Here is a 16,256-nt window from a genome sequence, read left to right as displayed (position 1 = left end):
GGGTTACTTCTAACATTGTAGTGAATGTTCTTGTTAGTCTTATTTATGCTTATCTACTAGTCCTGTTTCTTTACAATAAGTTTCCTGAAAGGAGGGCTGCTGAGTTAAAGGGTATATGTATTTTAAATTAATTCCCTGGTTGTAGCAATTAATTCACATTCCTACAAATAATTTATTAATATGGCCATTTCCTTGCCTTCTCAGTAGTCCCACGTATCATAGTTTGTTTGTTTTTGCCAACCCATCAGATGAGGTGGGAAGTAGAAACTCACTGTTCTTCTCATATTTCCCTGTCTATTCATAAGGCTGAGCAAGTTTTCCTGTGTTTATTGACCATTTTTGAATTTTCTATTTCGAGCTTTCACTTATTTTTCTGTTGAATTTTATCTTTTCCTTTTTATTGTAGAAGATCTCTTTGTATATTGAAAAACAGTTAATACTTTCTCTATCAAATTTTTCTTTTTTTTTTAAATCAGTCTGTTTTGGAGATTCTAGCAAATGAAAATAAAACGTATGAAAGTCATTTTATTTTCCAGCAAATGAAAGTCAAGGAATAGATATAAATCTAGAAAGAGGGAAACATTTACATATGATAAAAGTATAAATCTAGAAAATTGTGACTCAGTAAGTTACTATAATTAAGAGAATTTTTAAAGTATCTAAATTCAAGATAAAGTTACGAAAAAATTATAGCCTTTTTGTACTTGTTACACCTAGTAAGAAAAGGATTTCAGTTCAGTTCAGTCACTCAGTCGTGTCCAACTCTTTGTGACCCCATGAATCGCAGCACACCAGGCCTCCCTGTCCATCACCAACTCCTGGAGCCTACCCAAACTCATGTCCATTGAGTCGGTGATGCCATCCAACCATCTCATCTTCTGTCGTCCCCTTCTCCTCCTGCCCTCAATCTTTCCCAGCATTAGGGTCTTTTCCAGTGAGTCAACTCTTCACATGAGGTGGCCAAAGTATTGGAGTTTCAGCTTCAACATCAGTCCTTCCAAAGAACACCCAGGACTGATCTCCTTTAGGATGGACTGGTTGGATCTCCTTGTAGTCCAAGGGACTCTCAAGAGTCTTCTCCAACACCACAGTTCAAAAGCATCAATTCTTCGGCGCTCAGCTTTCTTTATAGTCCAGCTCTCACATCCATACATGACTACTGGAAAAACCATAGCTTTGACTAGACAGACCTTTGCTGGCAAAGGAATGTCTCTGCTTTTTAATATGCTGTCTAGGTTGGTCATAACTTTCCTTCCAAGAAGTAAGCGTCTTTTAATTTCATGGCTGCAATCACCATCTGCAGTGATTTTGGAGCCCAGAAAAATAAAGTCAGCCACTGTTTCCACTGTTTCCCCATCTATTTCCCATGAAGTGATGGGACCGGATGCCATGATCTTAGTTTTCTGAATGTTGAGCTTTTAAGCCAACTTTTTCACCCTCCTCTTTCACTTTCATCAAGAGGCTCTTTAGTTCTTCACTTTCTGCCATAAGGGGGGTGTCATCTGCATATCTGAGGTTATTGATATTCCTCCCGGCAATCTTGATTCCAGCTTGTGCTTCATCCAGCCCAGCGTTTCTCATGATGTACTCTGCGTATTAGTTAAATGTCCCCCAAAAGTCTCATTTAAATTACTGACCAAAACTGTAAGATGCCTAGGAATAAATAACCAAGGGTTTGAGTACCTCCATAAAAAAATCTATAGAATCTTATTGAAAGACACAAATAAATAGATTTAGCACATTCCTGGGTGAGATGATTTGTTGTTAATATCAGTCATTCCAAAGTTAACGTTGAAACCTATTGCTTTGGGGTATCATTTCTGAACAGAAAATTTCTAAGTAAAAGTGTAAGTGAGATTAGAAATAAGATTTAGAAAAGAACAGTAGTTATGTTGTTCCTCAATAATAACATAATATAAAGATTTAGTAAAAGAGAATGGAACTGGCACAGAAATAAATAGATCATCAGAACACAAAAGTCCGTATTAGATTCAAGTATATATGAAAACTTAATAAAAGACAGATGACCTTTCTTTTCAGAAGAAGAGGGGTGGTTTATTTACATACATGGTATGGACATAATTGATTTTCCATCTGAAATAAAACAAAGCTAGATCTTTGCCTTATGACATGCATTACAATCAGTTCCAGTTCCAGGTGGAGCAAATATTTGTAAAAAAGAAAGAAAGACTGCTGGAAGAAAATTTAGACAAATAAAAATTAAAACCTTCCTACAAAGGTGGGTCTGTTTCCTATCTTTTGGACACTTAAGAATTGGAGGCAAGGAAATGTGGATTTGGAGAAGTCTGGTGCCAGCTTCCTTGCTGCAGGCTCAAGATCAACCATCCCACATAGAAAAAAAAAATTGACCAAAAATATAGGAATTATTTTCTTTAGAAAAAAATCTAACAACAGGTTACTTGTAAATTTTTTCTACTCTGTGCCTAATCACTATTTTGATGGATTTTATTACTCTTGGTGCTGTTTGCAGATGAATGCTTTCACAAACCCAAAGAATGCTTTCAAAAACCACTGTTTATGTTGAAGGAAATCTTATAGTTTATTTTGCTTTGGTCACCTGTGCCCTTCTCTTCTGGTTCACCATGGACTGTCAAGGAAAACAGTAAAATATATTAATAAAAATAAAAGGTTCATAACATTCACAGAGATTAAATTGTTTTATCACAGTTCTCTGTTTCAAAAATAATGTTCAGCCTTGAGTCCCAGCGGCAGTATCTTTCTCATACTTGATTTAGGTTTCCTAATACCCTTCATTTCCAGCTTTTTCTTTGTATGCATGCATGTGTGCTAGTGGCTTCAGTCGTGTCTGACTCTTTGCGTCCCCATGGACTGTAGCCTGCCAGGCTCCTCTGTCCCTGGGATTCTCCAGGCAAGAGTACTGGAGTGGGTTGTCATGCCCTGCTCCAGGGGATCCTCCGACCCAGGGATCGAACCCATGTCTCCTGTGGCTCCTGCATTGCAGGGTGATTGTTTTACTGCTGAGCCATTGGGGAAGCCCTTTTTTTGTATATGTTCCTTCAACACTTGATGTTCTTAGCTTACCAATGAGTATATACTATAGAATGACCATAATAAATGTACAGAAAATGTAAACATTTTTTCAGAGAGTTCTAGAAGAGAATCAAGAACATTATCATATAGTTCAAAAATTCCTTATCCTGGGAGACATTGATGGTAAGATATATTTTATTTTATTTTGCATGAGTTCTTTGGTTTTTTAAAGTAATTTTGTAAAAAGTTATCAAAACAGTGCATATGACTTACATCTTGTCATCTCTATAAATATCAACCTATCTGACTGCAACTATATAATTTTTAGAAAATAAAGTTTGAATTTGATCCAGAGGCTGTTTTACATGGTAGTTCATAACAATAAGACAGTGAATTGATAGAGTGCTATGTGAATATAATAAATGTCCTTGGATAGTGTTTATATGTCTTTTTTAATTTGTATCCATCTAAATCTTTGCTTTAATGGCTTGTAGGTTTGATGGATGAATTTAGCAAATGGCTTTCCAAAAGCAGGAACAGTCTACCTGGACACCTCCTCCGCTTCATGACTCACCTCATTTTGTTTTTCCGCACTCTGGGACTACAGACCAAAGTAAATACAAATGAGCTGTATACTCTTCTCTGCAAGGCTGACTCTTTATACATCTATTGTCAGGAAAACATGCTACTTTTTGGTTTTTGTTTTCTGGAAATGGTGACCATAGTCTCACGTTGTCACTCAGTGATAACTCACTGCAGATGACTCATTAATGTTCTAATCTGACTGCAGAATGCTGATGGTTACCTGGTTTGGGGACAGTTTATAACTTCAGTCCTCATCAGTACCCAACTCTAAATCAACCAGCTGAGCTAACTGAACCAGACTAAGTTTTCTGTGGGATTTTAAACCTTTGTTTTCTTTTTCTTCTGTCCTAAATGATTGGTAACATTTTGGGCAGAGTATGCATAGAAGGCAGAACGATGCAGTAGTTGAAAGCTGGGGTTTTGGATTAAGAATTTTGGATTCACATTCTTACTCAGAAGCTTCTAGTGGTGTAAATCTGGGTAAATAAAACCTCTTTAAGTCTTAACTTTCTTCCTCTGAGATGTGAACAATAATAGTAATTATCCACAAAGAGTTAGGGTAAGTTAATACAAGAAATTTGTTAAGCAGTTAGTCTGGCATGTGGTTATTGCTCAGTGGTAAATACTAAAAATCATTATGGCAGGATTTTTATTAGATATATTGGTGGTACACATAAACAGCTATATTTATAATTTAATTATATCTTTTTTTTTCCTATGAAGGAAGAAATTTCCATTGACATTTTAAAGACATACATACAGGTAAACTCTGGTAAAACAGGTAAAATCAAATCCACAATTTGATTCTTTTTTTTCCTTTGACCATTTTAATGAAAACATACATCAGAATGATAGTATTTTAATATCTAGTGGCAGGAAGGTCATCAAAATAAATATCTTTTAATTATCATAAATACTTTCTTTTGGAATTTAAAATTAATCCTATTTAGCAGTACAACTCTATGTCTATGCATCTCTCCTAAATATGTTTAAAATTTTGAATTGCATAGCACTGTTGTTCCTAGAACTTGCTTTATTATTGACATATTAACATTTTGATGCTTTTCTATTTTTCAGCTTTTAATAAATGAGAAACATACAAATCTCATAGCATTTTATACCTGTCATTTGCCTCAAGACCTTGCTGTTGCCCAGTATGCATTATTTTTGGAAGGTGTTACAGAGTTTGAACAGCGCCACCATTGCCTGGAGCTGGCTAAAGAGGCAGGTAAAAATGGAAGGCTTCATCTATTGGGCTCTGTAGGCCGATTATCATTTTGTCTTAGTAACATATATCCTTCTAGTTTTAAATCCTGTTTCTCTTGAGAGGAAAAGAAGGAATGAAGTTTTCAATGAAATTCTGTTTTGGAATGAAATAACTTATACTGTAAGTTGTGTAAAATATCTTTTAATTTTGGCATTTTCTTTTATAATTTCTTGCATATTTTAAAGAATTGTTATCCCGTATTTACCAAATCATTGTGATTATTTAAAGAATATTAGTGTGAATGATTAATTCTTGTTTTTTCCCTTCAAAAAATTCTTTAGATTTGGATATTGCAGCTATAACAAAAACTGTAGTTGAGAATATTCGTAAGAAAGATGATGGTGAATTCAGTCATCATGATCTGTCCCCAGCGCTGGATACGGGTACTACTGAGGTAATATGAGGGCAAAAGAGGTGTTTTACGTAACTCTGAATAATCCCTCATGTTATGCTTTTGTGAATGTCTACTTTAAAATACTCTGGCTTCTTTCTCTTTTAAGAATTTTTCTTTGTCAGCCAAGTTATGAAAATTGGCAGCAAACTTAAGGTCTTGTGCAAGGAATTGCTTAGTAGTAGTGTTACATTAAAGGAAGCTATTTTAATAGTAAAAACCTGAGCACTGAATTTTTACTCATCAGATTATTCTAGATACTTGATCAGTTAACTAATTTTTATGTAGTTTACTTATTCCTTATTTTCAGAAAAGAATAGAAAGTTATCTAGGAAAGAAAAAGTTGTAGAATAGCACTTAAAGGAATCAGGTAATTAAATTGGTGGCACATCAGACATATAATTCCAGACTGACAGTCCAGTAAGTTTTTTCTATAATTTAATAGAGAGCTATTAAATGTGAAAATAAACCAAGAAAAGCTATTTTCTTTCATAATTTTGTATGAGCTGAAGGAAAATATTCACTAGTAGTACAGATGTAAGCCAATTCTATTTATGTGCAGAATATCTTAGGAAAAAGGCAAAATTGACATTTCTTTTTCTCCGATTAAATGAATAGGAAGACCGATTAAAAATTGATGTAATTGACTGGTTGGTATTCGACCCAGCACAGAGAGCAGAAGCACTAAAACAAGGCAATGCGATAATGAGGAAATTCTTGGGTATGCTCTATCTTATATTCTTTTTTCAAAGTTTTTTTTCCTGTTCTTAAAGTTTGTTGTTTTTCTAACCCTTCTAGTAGGGTAAGGTACAAAATACCCACTCTTATGGCTGATACTGTGAAACAAAACATATTTAATAGTGACTTTTTATGTCCCACTCAATTTTATATATAGTCTCAAGGTTTTGAAAAATGGAATTTTTTTTTTAAGACATAGTATGTAAAAGTAACTGCGGGACTTGTCCAGTGTTTAAGACTCCGTGTTCCATTGCAATGGATTTGGGTTCAGTCCCTGGTTGGGGAAGTAAGATTTGGCATACTATGCAGTGCAGCCAAAAATTGAAATAAATAAATAATGAAAACAAAAGTAACTATATTTAATTAATCCTTTATGTGACTGTCACACTGAAATAAGAAAAAGCCTAGCCATTAGGTAGAAAGATCACCCAAACCTTTAACAGAAGTACCTTGGGACCTGAAATGGTTACAGGTCACTGTGAAAGCTGCAGACTAATAATTTGACTCCTTTAGAAACCATTACACAGAAACCCATATATATTGAAAAACTATATATCTTTTTCACAGCCTCAAAAAAGCATGAAGCTGCAAAAGAAGTATTTGTGAAAATTCCTCAGGATTCAATAGCAGAAATCTATAACCAGTGGGAAGAACAAGGAATGGACAGCCCACTTCCTGCTGAAGATGATAATGCTATCCGAGAACATTTGTGCATCAGAGCTTACTTGGTGAGATTGTAGAGAAAACTACGAAGTGCCCTTCTTTATGAGGCCTTTCCTGATTCACTCTCAAACCTTAAACTACTTTTTTGAAAAGTGGTGATTAACTTACTGTCTTACCTCCCTTGTAACTGTGGGATTCACTGATCCCTAAGAACTTGGAAGTCCTGACCTTGTCTTCATGTGCATGAGCCTCTAATCATTGTTAACCAATACCCAATGTGTTGTTTTCTTAAGATTCTTTGAATTCTTAACGCAACTTTAGCATTTCCGCCTCTGGCAACAACTGAAAAAAAAACAAGATAATCTGTATTATGACTAAAATAACAACATACTCATTCAAAATTCATTCAACAAATAATGAAGTGATTAGCTAGGTTTTAGGACTAAGTCTGAATTTCTTTCCTTCCCCCTGGAAGCTAATAGGCTCATCAAGGACACAGACAAGCACGTGAATATCACAAAATACTTATTCACCGTAATTTTTTTGTATAAAAAAGAAATATCGAACAATTTTATTTCTTACTACTGCAAAATTACTTCTAAGAACCAAATTAAAAAAATTTTGTTGAACATATGTGAAGTTTTCATTTTTTGTATTTTTCTGTTTTACTTTACATTTTAGGAAGCCCATGAAACCTTTAATGAGTGGTTTAAGCATATGAATTCAGCTCCACAAAAACCTACTTTGACAACTCAAGCAACTTTTACTGAGAAAGTGGCTCATGAACACAAAGAAAAGAAATATGAAGTAAGTTAAATGTGGATGAGACATGTCTCATTGCATCTCAAAAATACAAGTCATATATTTAAGGAGATCATTTCTTCAACAGTTATATTCCTGTTATGAGTTGATCTTCCTTATTACTGTTCTACTTTGAAGAAAGAAATCTGTTTGGTTACCTTTTTGTAGATAATTAACCAAACATGAAACATACCTTCAGGTGACAATAGTGTTCATTTACATGGTAAACATTATAGTGTTTTATTGAACTGCAATCTGTTGATGTTTGTTTTATATTTGGCTTACTGAATGTCAGCTCTTTAGAATGATGTTCCATATATGTATATCGTTGTACTTTGCAAATATATTATAGTCCATTATATATCTGCCTTATATCTGTTTTCCAGATGGATTATGGTATTTGGAAAGGGCATTTGGATGCCCTAACTGCTGATGTGAAGGAAAAAATGTACAATGTCTTGTTGTTTGTTGATGGAGGGTGGATGGTGGATGTTAGAGAGGTAAGCTCTGTGCATTGTTTATAGCTAAAAGCAAAAACAAACAAGCTACATCTTTTTTTTAAAGTTCTTTCTCTTAATAGGAGCAGTTGCAGATCTTGTATAACCTTTGTACTATATTATAACTGAACACCCCATAATTTCAGTCTAACCTGAAATACTAGTTAGGGAATATGTGAATGTCTGACTCCTGGGTAAACTGTTTCTCCATATTCAATATGTTCACTCAGTATAGTAAAATCTAATTTTTTAAAATTCTGGACCAAAAATCAGTTATTCATGTATTCAACTCAGTCTGTAGAGGTGAAGATAAGTCTAGTAGAGTGAGTAAGACATACATAAAGCAGTGGCTCTCACCTCTGAACTGTTCATTTAAATGACCTGGAGAACTTTTAAAAAATATTGGGTTGATTCCACTAGTGGCTACCAGTGGGGAGAGGGAAGGAGGAGCAACATAGGGGTTGTGGGGTGGGAGGTGCAAACCATTGGGTGTAAAGTAGGCTACGAAGACATATTGTACAACATGGGGAGTAAGGCCAGTATTTTGTAATAGCTAAATGGATTGTAACCTTTAAAAATTGTATTAAAACAAAAAAACCTTTTAAAGAGTCCCCAAAAGACATGACAATTAAATACAATATGTGATTCTAAACTGAATCCTGTGTTAGAGAAAAAAAGATGCTATAAAGGACAGTGTTGTCAGTAATGTTAAGGTATTATATCACTCTTAAATTTTCTGAAGTCATTAACTGCACTGTGACTATATTAGAAAAAAATTTTCTTTATTAGGAAATAAACTCTGAAGCATTTAGAGGTAATGGAACATGATTATGCAACTTGCCCTCAAAGGGTTTAAAAAAAAATGTGTTTATAGATGCACACACAGAAACAAACCATAAAGTAGACAGGGTAAAGATTGAGCAAAGCAGGGTCAAGGGTATTGAGATATTCTTTGTACTATTGTTGTAATTTAGCTTGTTAGAAATGATTTTCAATTTAAAAATATTTTTAGGTACTAAAAAGAAATACTGGGTTTCACCTCCACAGATTCTGGTTTAACTGGTCTGAAGTAGGGCTCGGCTTTAAAAAAAAAAAAATTTAAATTGCCTGGGAAGCATTGATGTGTAGCCTGGGTTGAGAATCAGTTACAGAGGTACTAAATGCCGAAAAAAAAAAGCACAGATGAAGTATTTTGTGACTTCAGGAAAAGAAAAGGCTGCTTCTACCCAGAAGAGATCTGGACGGAATGCTTAAAAGGTATAATTTGACTGAGCCTTGAACGAGGGGTAAATTTGGTTGAGTAGAAGTGGGGAAAGGAAGAATGCTGCAAGTAATGATGTTGCGAGGGAAAGGTATTGAGGCTCGCTCTTGGGGTGTGACAGAAACAGTGCATTAACTCAGTTCCAAGGATTATAAGTGCTGGATTCTCGGATAACGTTATTTTGAACAGAAAAATCCTAAGAATGTTTTTGGTATCTTTCCTTCTGCATTCCCTGAATCCTAGTATAGTCACTTCTTTTTTATTGTTTGTTTTGTTTTTTGCTACTACATTTTTTCCTCCCTTTACTGGCTTCCATTTTCTGACCAGAAGCGAAACATTAAGGACAGTTTGCTGTTTAAATACTAAAAAATACTAAAGCTTCCCAGGTTATTTAAATACTAAAGCTTCTTAGGTAATTTAATTAAAAAAAAAGCCCACCCCTACTTCAGACCAATTAAACCAGAATCTATGGAGTATTTCTTTTCTAGTTTACTACTACTGTTTGCTACTACTCCTGATATAGTAATTATCTTAAAAGTCTCCACATCTTATATATAAATTCATAATAGAACCTTGCTAACTTCATAGTTTTGAACCTTTGTGTGTGTGGGGGTGTTCTTTTTATTATTACTATTTATAATTAATTCATTAATTTATTTTTACTGTGCTGGGTCTTCGTAGTTTAACAGGCTTTTCTCTGGTTTTTGGCGAGCAAGGGCCCCTCCCTAGTTGTGCATCAGCTTCTCATTGCAGTGGCTTCTTTGCTGGGGAGCACAGGTTCTAGGTGTATGGGCTCAGTAGTTGTGGCACACAGACTCAGCTGCTCCATGGCATGTGGGACCTTCCTGGACCAGGGACCAAAACCCTTGTCTCCTGCACTGGCAGGCAAACTCCTCACCATTGAGCTATCAGGGAACTACAATAGTTTTGAATCTTTAGCAGGTTCCTTAATGTTAAACTTTTCTCTCCCGATTTATGTTGGTGCTCATGAACATAAAAATGTTAGTATTGCAAAATTCTATTAGTATTTAAGGTTTGAAAAGAGTCAGTGCCTTATTTATGCATAAATATTTATACTTATGTATTTGTTATTCTAAGTATTAATTAATCTTAGATAGTGAAAGTCACAGAACAGACACTTTGGAATATTTTTAAATTGGAGTTGGAATGGAAAATTATGAATGATACCATTTTGTTTACAAACATTTTTAAATCAACATTCTGTGTCAATCAGTTCTTCAAATCTAATCCAAACAAGAAGCAATTTCTTGAACTAATTATAAAGGATGATATTTTGAGTTGAGTTTAGCTTAATACTCTTACATTTTCAGCGAAGCAGAAAATTATTCAGGGCTCCTGCTAGCACTTACATAACTTGTATAAGAATTAGGAAATGGTACCCATTCTCTTACACAAATAGATTCCATGTCAAGTGCACATGACCTGTAGAATGGAGCACGGATTAGATTTCAGTGGCCACTCATTTACTGTCCAGCACCATTGTGCAAGGCACAGCTGTTCAACAAAACCCTGATCTGATATGCTGGCTTTTATATCTGCACCTCACTTTTTACATACCTGCAGAGTGGTCCCATTCATGTTGGAGGCTGGTGGCACACAGAGGTGGCAGAGCAAATGGAGCAGGCGGGCTATCTCAATCTACTCTTCACCACATCTGCCTCAACCACATTCTGGTTGAAGCGTCAGCTGTCTTTGCCTTGCTTCCACTCTTCCGTATGCAGTCCCTTCATATAGATCAGCTAGTAATTCTTCTAAAATCAAAGAGATATCACTCTCCTACTCTGACCCTTCTGATGGCTTCTCATTACACTTTGAATAAAAACCAAAGTTCTTTTCTTTTTTCTTTTTTTTTTTTTTTTTTTTTTTTATAAATTTATTTATTTTACTTGGGGGCTAATTACTTTACAATATTGTAATAGTTTTTGCCATACATTGACAAGAATCAGCCATGGGTTTACATGTGTTCCCCTTCCCGAACCCCCCACCCACCTCCCTCCCCCTCCCATCCCTCTGGATCATCCCACTGCCCCGGCCCCGAGCCCTTGTCACATGCATCGAACATGGAATGGTGCTCTGTTTCACATATGACAATACACATGTCTCAATGCCATTCTCCCAGAACGTCCCACCCTCACCTTCTCCCTCAGAGTCCATAAAATTGTTCCATGCATCTGTGTCTCTCATTCTGTCCCGCATATAGGGTTATCGTTACCATCTTTCAGATTCCATATATATGCATTAGTATACTGTATTGTTGTTTTTCTTTCTGGCTTACTTCACTCTGTATAATGGGCTCCAGTTTCATCCATCTCAGTAGAACCGGTTCAAATGTATTTTTTTTTTTTTTAATGGCTGAGTAATATTCCATTGTGTATATGTACCACAGCTTCCTTATCCATTCATCTGCTGATGGACATCTAGGTTGCTTCCATGTCCTGGCTATTGTAAACAGTGCTGCGATGAACATTGGGGTACACGCGTCTCTTTCAATCAAAGTTCTTTTCTTGACCAACAAAGTCACACATACACTGGTCCTGACTGCCTCCCCAGTCTTTGTGTCCTACTCTTCTCCCCTCATTTGTTCTAACTTTCTGGCCTCTTTGCTGTTCTTCTGCCTACAGTGCTCTTTCCCTGAGATACCTGCATGGACGACTTCCTTAGCAGCATACTCCAGTGTTATCTCTTTAGAGACCCTGCTGCAGCCCCATCCCCCTATCCTCAATAGGGTACATACTTATATATACATATCAACACATCCCAGTTAATTATCTTTTCTCACATATAAGGCACTGTACATCCCTGATGCAAAGAATCTTTTTGTTTTATATATTTACAGGGTTTTTCAAAGCTTTTGTTCATTCAGATGAGAAAAATATCATAGGTGGTAGCAGAGCAATTTGTTCTGTTTTCCTTGCGGCAGACTGCTGGGGCCATCAGGCATGATTCTGGATGCTTGATGGCAACCAGTCTGCTGGTGTGGGAGTCCCCTGCAGTCAGCAGAAGAGATCACACCCTAATACTTGGCAGCAACAGGATTTAGGAGAGGCAGTTTCCAGAATCCATCCTCTGAGATCAGGTTATCAAAAAGCCAGCTGCTACTTTCAGTTGGTAAGAGATCTAGGAACCACAGGTACTTTGCCTCTTTAGCATAGAGGAAAAGAGTATATTGGAGCACAGATGGAATGACCCAGAAAGAAGCGGTCCTCTCATTCTTACTAGGCTCCAAATAGGAATCACCAATATGAGTTATGAGTGAGGTCTCGAGGTGTTTTAAATCTACCTCTGAAGGAAGTGAGTGCTCATTTGAGAAAATAAATGAAGGTGCTTTCCCTTTTAAAGCTAAGAAAATACAAAGCATGCATTTTAATATTTGCTTCCATTTGTTCTATATCTCAGAACAAGAAGATTGATAGTAATTTTTCCTATGCATAGCAACCTGACGTATGTCAAAGTTAGTACAATTATTCTTTGGTGTAATTTCCAGATTACATTCTATTGCTTCACACTTCTACTTATATCTACCTTCGAAAAATGTTTTAACAATTTAATCTCATGTGAACACATTTTTAATGACGAATATAATTGTCATAAGGAAAAAATCTTAATTAATTAGGTATCTTATTAGGCTTTTCAAAGGAGCAGTTGTTATTTTAGCTTGTCCCGTTTTCTTTTACACTATTATACAGGATTTCCGTGGTAGCTCAGCTGGTAAAGAATCCGCCTGCAATGCATGCTAACCCCAGTTCGATTCCTGGGTCAGGAAGCCCCCCTGGAGAAGGGATAGGCTACCCACTCCAGTATTCTTGGGCTTTCCTGGTGGCTCAGACGGTAAAGAATCCGCTTGCAATGTGGGAGACCTGGTTCAATCCATGAGTTGGAAAGATCCCCTGGAGGAGGACATGGCAACCCACTCCAGTATTCTTGCCTGGAGAATCCCCACGGACAGAGAAGCTTGGTGGGCTACAGTCCATGGGGTCACAAAGAATTGGACATTACTGAGCACACAACATATGATACATGTTACTTTTTTGTCTTGCCTAGCTTGCAGGATCTCAGTTCCCCAAGCAGGGACTGAACCCAGGCCATGGCAGTGAAAGCCCAGAATCCTAATCCCTGACTAGGCCAACAGGAAACTCCTTGTTTTGTTTTACACTTAGGCCTATGGATTTCCTTTCAAATTTTAAGATTATTTCAGAAATTTTGGGTACCTTTTTATTATTTGTTTTACTTTTCAACTTTGTTATAAGAAAATGTAGTAAACATAAGAGGTCTATTCTTTTTTTCTGTACTCTTGAGTGTCTACAAAACTTTTTAGAAAGATCCCTGTATACTTATAAAGAAATGCTCATTGTTTTCTCTGCAGTAAGTTTTCTCATATATGTTAGTTCTGTCCCTCTCACTGTATTATTCAAATATTTGCATTCTTTTAATTTTTCTATTTTAAAAAAATTACACTAAAGCATCATAAATTCATTCTAAGTATTAAAAAAACTATTTGCAGTGAAGTTGTCTTCCTTGTGCACCTCTCGCCTCATCCTGACCCTTCTTCCCAGGAGGAATCACAGGGTATGAAGTGCCCTTTCAGACTGCCCGATACCTGCCTCTGTTTCCTTCTGTGTATATCCAGGGGAGTAGTTATTATTTTATACTGATTTTTGCTCTAGTCTTAACGTTTTTCCTTTTATACAGATGTTTATTTAAGACAGTAAATACAGTTTCAGAAGAATTTTGTTTTCATTATCAGACTTGTGACTCCTCTGAAGTGTATTTTGTTCATCTTCATATTTTTTGCCAAAAAATCGTGTCTACTCGATACTGTGATTGAAACCTTACCTTGGGAATATCTTCGTGGTCTGGTGGTTAGGACCCCGAGCTTCCACTGCAGGGAGCACAGGTTTGATCCCTGGTCAGGAAACTAATATCCCACAAGTCAAGTGGCACAACCAAAAAAAAAAAAAGAAACCTCGCCTTGTTTTATTTTTAATGGGCCTAATAAGCTTTACAGAAACTCTTGAGCTTCTACTTGTTGCATTTTGGTTTGTGTGTAGGATGCTGAGGAAGACCATGAAAGGATACATCAAATGGTTTTACTGAGAAAGCTTTGTCTGCCAATGTTGTGTTTTCTGCTTCATACCATATTGCATAGTACCGGTCAGTATCAGGAATGCCTGCAGTTAGCAGATATGGTGTCCTCTGAGCGCCACAAACTGTATCTGGTAAGTTCTAGAGCATTTGCACTTCTAAATTTTAATGGTTTGATGTCCTTTTTAGTAATATTTGGGACGTCCCAGGTAGCATAAGTGGTAAAGAACCCACCTGCCAATGCAGGAGACATAAAGGACTCAGGTTTGATCCCTGAGTCAGGAAGATCCCCTGGAGGAGGACACGGCAACCCACTCCAGTATTCTTGCCTGAGAATCCCCGTGGACAGAGGGGCATGGTGGGCTACAGTGTATAGGGTCGCAAAGAGTTGGAGAAGACTGAAGTGATTTAGCATGCACACACGTAGTAATATTTAATTTTGTGAGATGTATATATTCTTTAAATGTTCTTAGATTTTCTTAATGATCCAGTTTTAGTGTTTGTGCTTTTTTTTTTTTTTTTTTTTTTTTTTTTACAGAATATGTTTACATATCTAAGCAGTTAGAAGTATATAGACTGGCCCAGAGAAGTAGCTTTGAGCTATCCTAATATGCTGACCTCTGGCTACATAAATCTTAAAGAGGAATTTCTTCTTGCATATAGCTAATCAGGTTAGGTGACTATAAATTTACACTCTTCTTTGTTCTCATTCTTAACATTTTCTCTATTTTAAAAACAGGTGTTTTCTAAGGAAGAACTAAGGAAATTGCTACAGAAGTTAAGAGAATCCTCTCTAATGCTCCTCGACCAGGGCCTTGATCCATTAGGATATGAAATTCAGTCATAATTCATTCATTCTTTGTAATCTAGATAAATTCCATGATAAATGGAGTTTTTTTGTAAAATATATGTATATATAATTACTGGGTTTTCTTCTTTTCCATTATCATGAGGAAAATGTAAAATTTAGGCATTGAATTTTGTACTTTTAAGAATATTATGGTGAGACTTTGAAAATTTAATGTATTATATCATTTCCCTGTGTTTATTAATAAAACTATATAAAAATTAAAATATTTGTTCATATGAATTCCAGGAATGCCCCTCCCTCTATGATGTAATAAGAAGTTAAATTTTCTATTCTACTTTTTCCCTGTGATCATAAGTACTCTGAAATCTTAAAATTATAAAAACAAAGTCCTGATACATTTTTAAGCCAGATACGTAATTCCTCATCATAAAATTTAGTGTTTTTTAAATATAACAATTAATTAGATGAACAAAGCAAGAATGTTTTCTAAAATAATATTATGCTGTTATTTTACTTTGAAGCCACTTCTAGTTTATTCTCATTCAGTAAACCTGCTCTCATAAGTTGCAGCATGTAAAGACTTAGCATCGTATCTGGCACACAACAAACACTGAATACATTGGGGACTATAAAGTGAGTAAGATCTTATCTAGCCCTTCTAGTAGGGGAAATACAATAAATATGTCTTTTAAATGACATTAAAAAATACAAGTAATCTGAATAGGAAGGAACTATTTCCAGCTAAGAGATTTCTGAGGAAGTAGTATTTGAGCTGGAGTCTGTGTAATACATTGAATTTGCAAAGACAGCGATCAAGAAAGGTAAGGCACTACAAGTTTAAGAAATCAGTATGAGCAAGGCCTGCAAATGATGAGTGCATGTTTGTGAATCAGCATTTGTGCCAAATTGACTAGCGTGTGGAGGACTCATAAATAGGAGATAACCAAAAGGGAGAATGTGGCGCTAAGAGGAAGCGAGACGTAGATCAGCAGCTCCCACAGCTGGTTGATCATCTGACTCATCTGGTGAGTTTCTTATGTGTATTTACAGATGCTGCCCCAAGAGCCTGGGATGGGAGTCATAGAATTTGTATTTGGCATAAATATAATACGCTATAAGTGATCTTA

The 16,256-nt window shown here is 35.9% G+C and overlaps 1 protein-coding gene and 1 non-coding gene across 4 annotated transcripts in view; both read left to right on the top strand.

The window, feature by feature from the left end:
* NUP107 (nucleoporin 107) overlaps nucleotides 1-15,392 on the top strand; it is a 49,785-nt gene extending 34,393 nt beyond the window's left edge. For 2 of the 3 annotated variants that reach the window (XM_081589825.1, XM_081589824.1), the window contains exons 18-28: nucleotides 3,126-3,195; nucleotides 3,507-3,625; nucleotides 4,321-4,359; nucleotides 4,675-4,825; nucleotides 5,146-5,258; nucleotides 5,874-5,976; nucleotides 6,561-6,721; nucleotides 7,338-7,463; nucleotides 7,844-7,957; nucleotides 14,285-14,452; nucleotides 15,058-15,392. In XM_081589825.1, the coding sequence (XP_081445951.1) occupies nucleotides 3,126-3,195; nucleotides 3,507-3,625; nucleotides 4,321-4,359; nucleotides 4,675-4,825; nucleotides 5,146-5,258; nucleotides 5,874-5,976; nucleotides 6,561-6,721; nucleotides 7,338-7,463; nucleotides 7,844-7,957; nucleotides 14,285-14,452; nucleotides 15,058-15,165 (1,272 nt within the window). In that variant the 3' untranslated portion in view covers nucleotides 15,166-15,392. Of the gene's footprint in view, nucleotides 1-3,125; nucleotides 3,196-3,506; nucleotides 3,626-4,320; nucleotides 4,360-4,674; nucleotides 4,826-5,145; nucleotides 5,259-5,873; nucleotides 5,977-6,560; nucleotides 6,722-7,337; nucleotides 7,464-7,843; nucleotides 7,958-9,001; nucleotides 9,212-14,284; nucleotides 14,453-15,057 lie in introns of all 3 variants that reach the window. The other variant, XR_014082041.1, reaches the window with a different exon arrangement.
* LOC145504111 (small nucleolar RNA SNORA38) lies at nucleotides 2,227-2,355 on the top strand. The gene has a single exon (XR_014052092.1). It is a non-coding gene; the product is annotated as a small nucleolar RNA SNORA38 (small nucleolar RNA).
* Nucleotides 15,393-16,256: the final 864 nt, after the last annotated feature.

This window comes from Giraffa tippelskirchi, chromosome 4, assembly GCF_054371585.1.
Source record: "Giraffa tippelskirchi isolate mGirTip1 chromosome 4, T2T-mGirTip1v1.2.pri, whole genome shotgun sequence".
NCBI lineage: Eukaryota > Metazoa > Chordata > Mammalia > Artiodactyla > Giraffidae > Giraffa > Giraffa tippelskirchi.
Note: the sequence above shows the minus strand (reverse complement) of the source record. Positions and strands in the feature narration are given on the sequence as shown.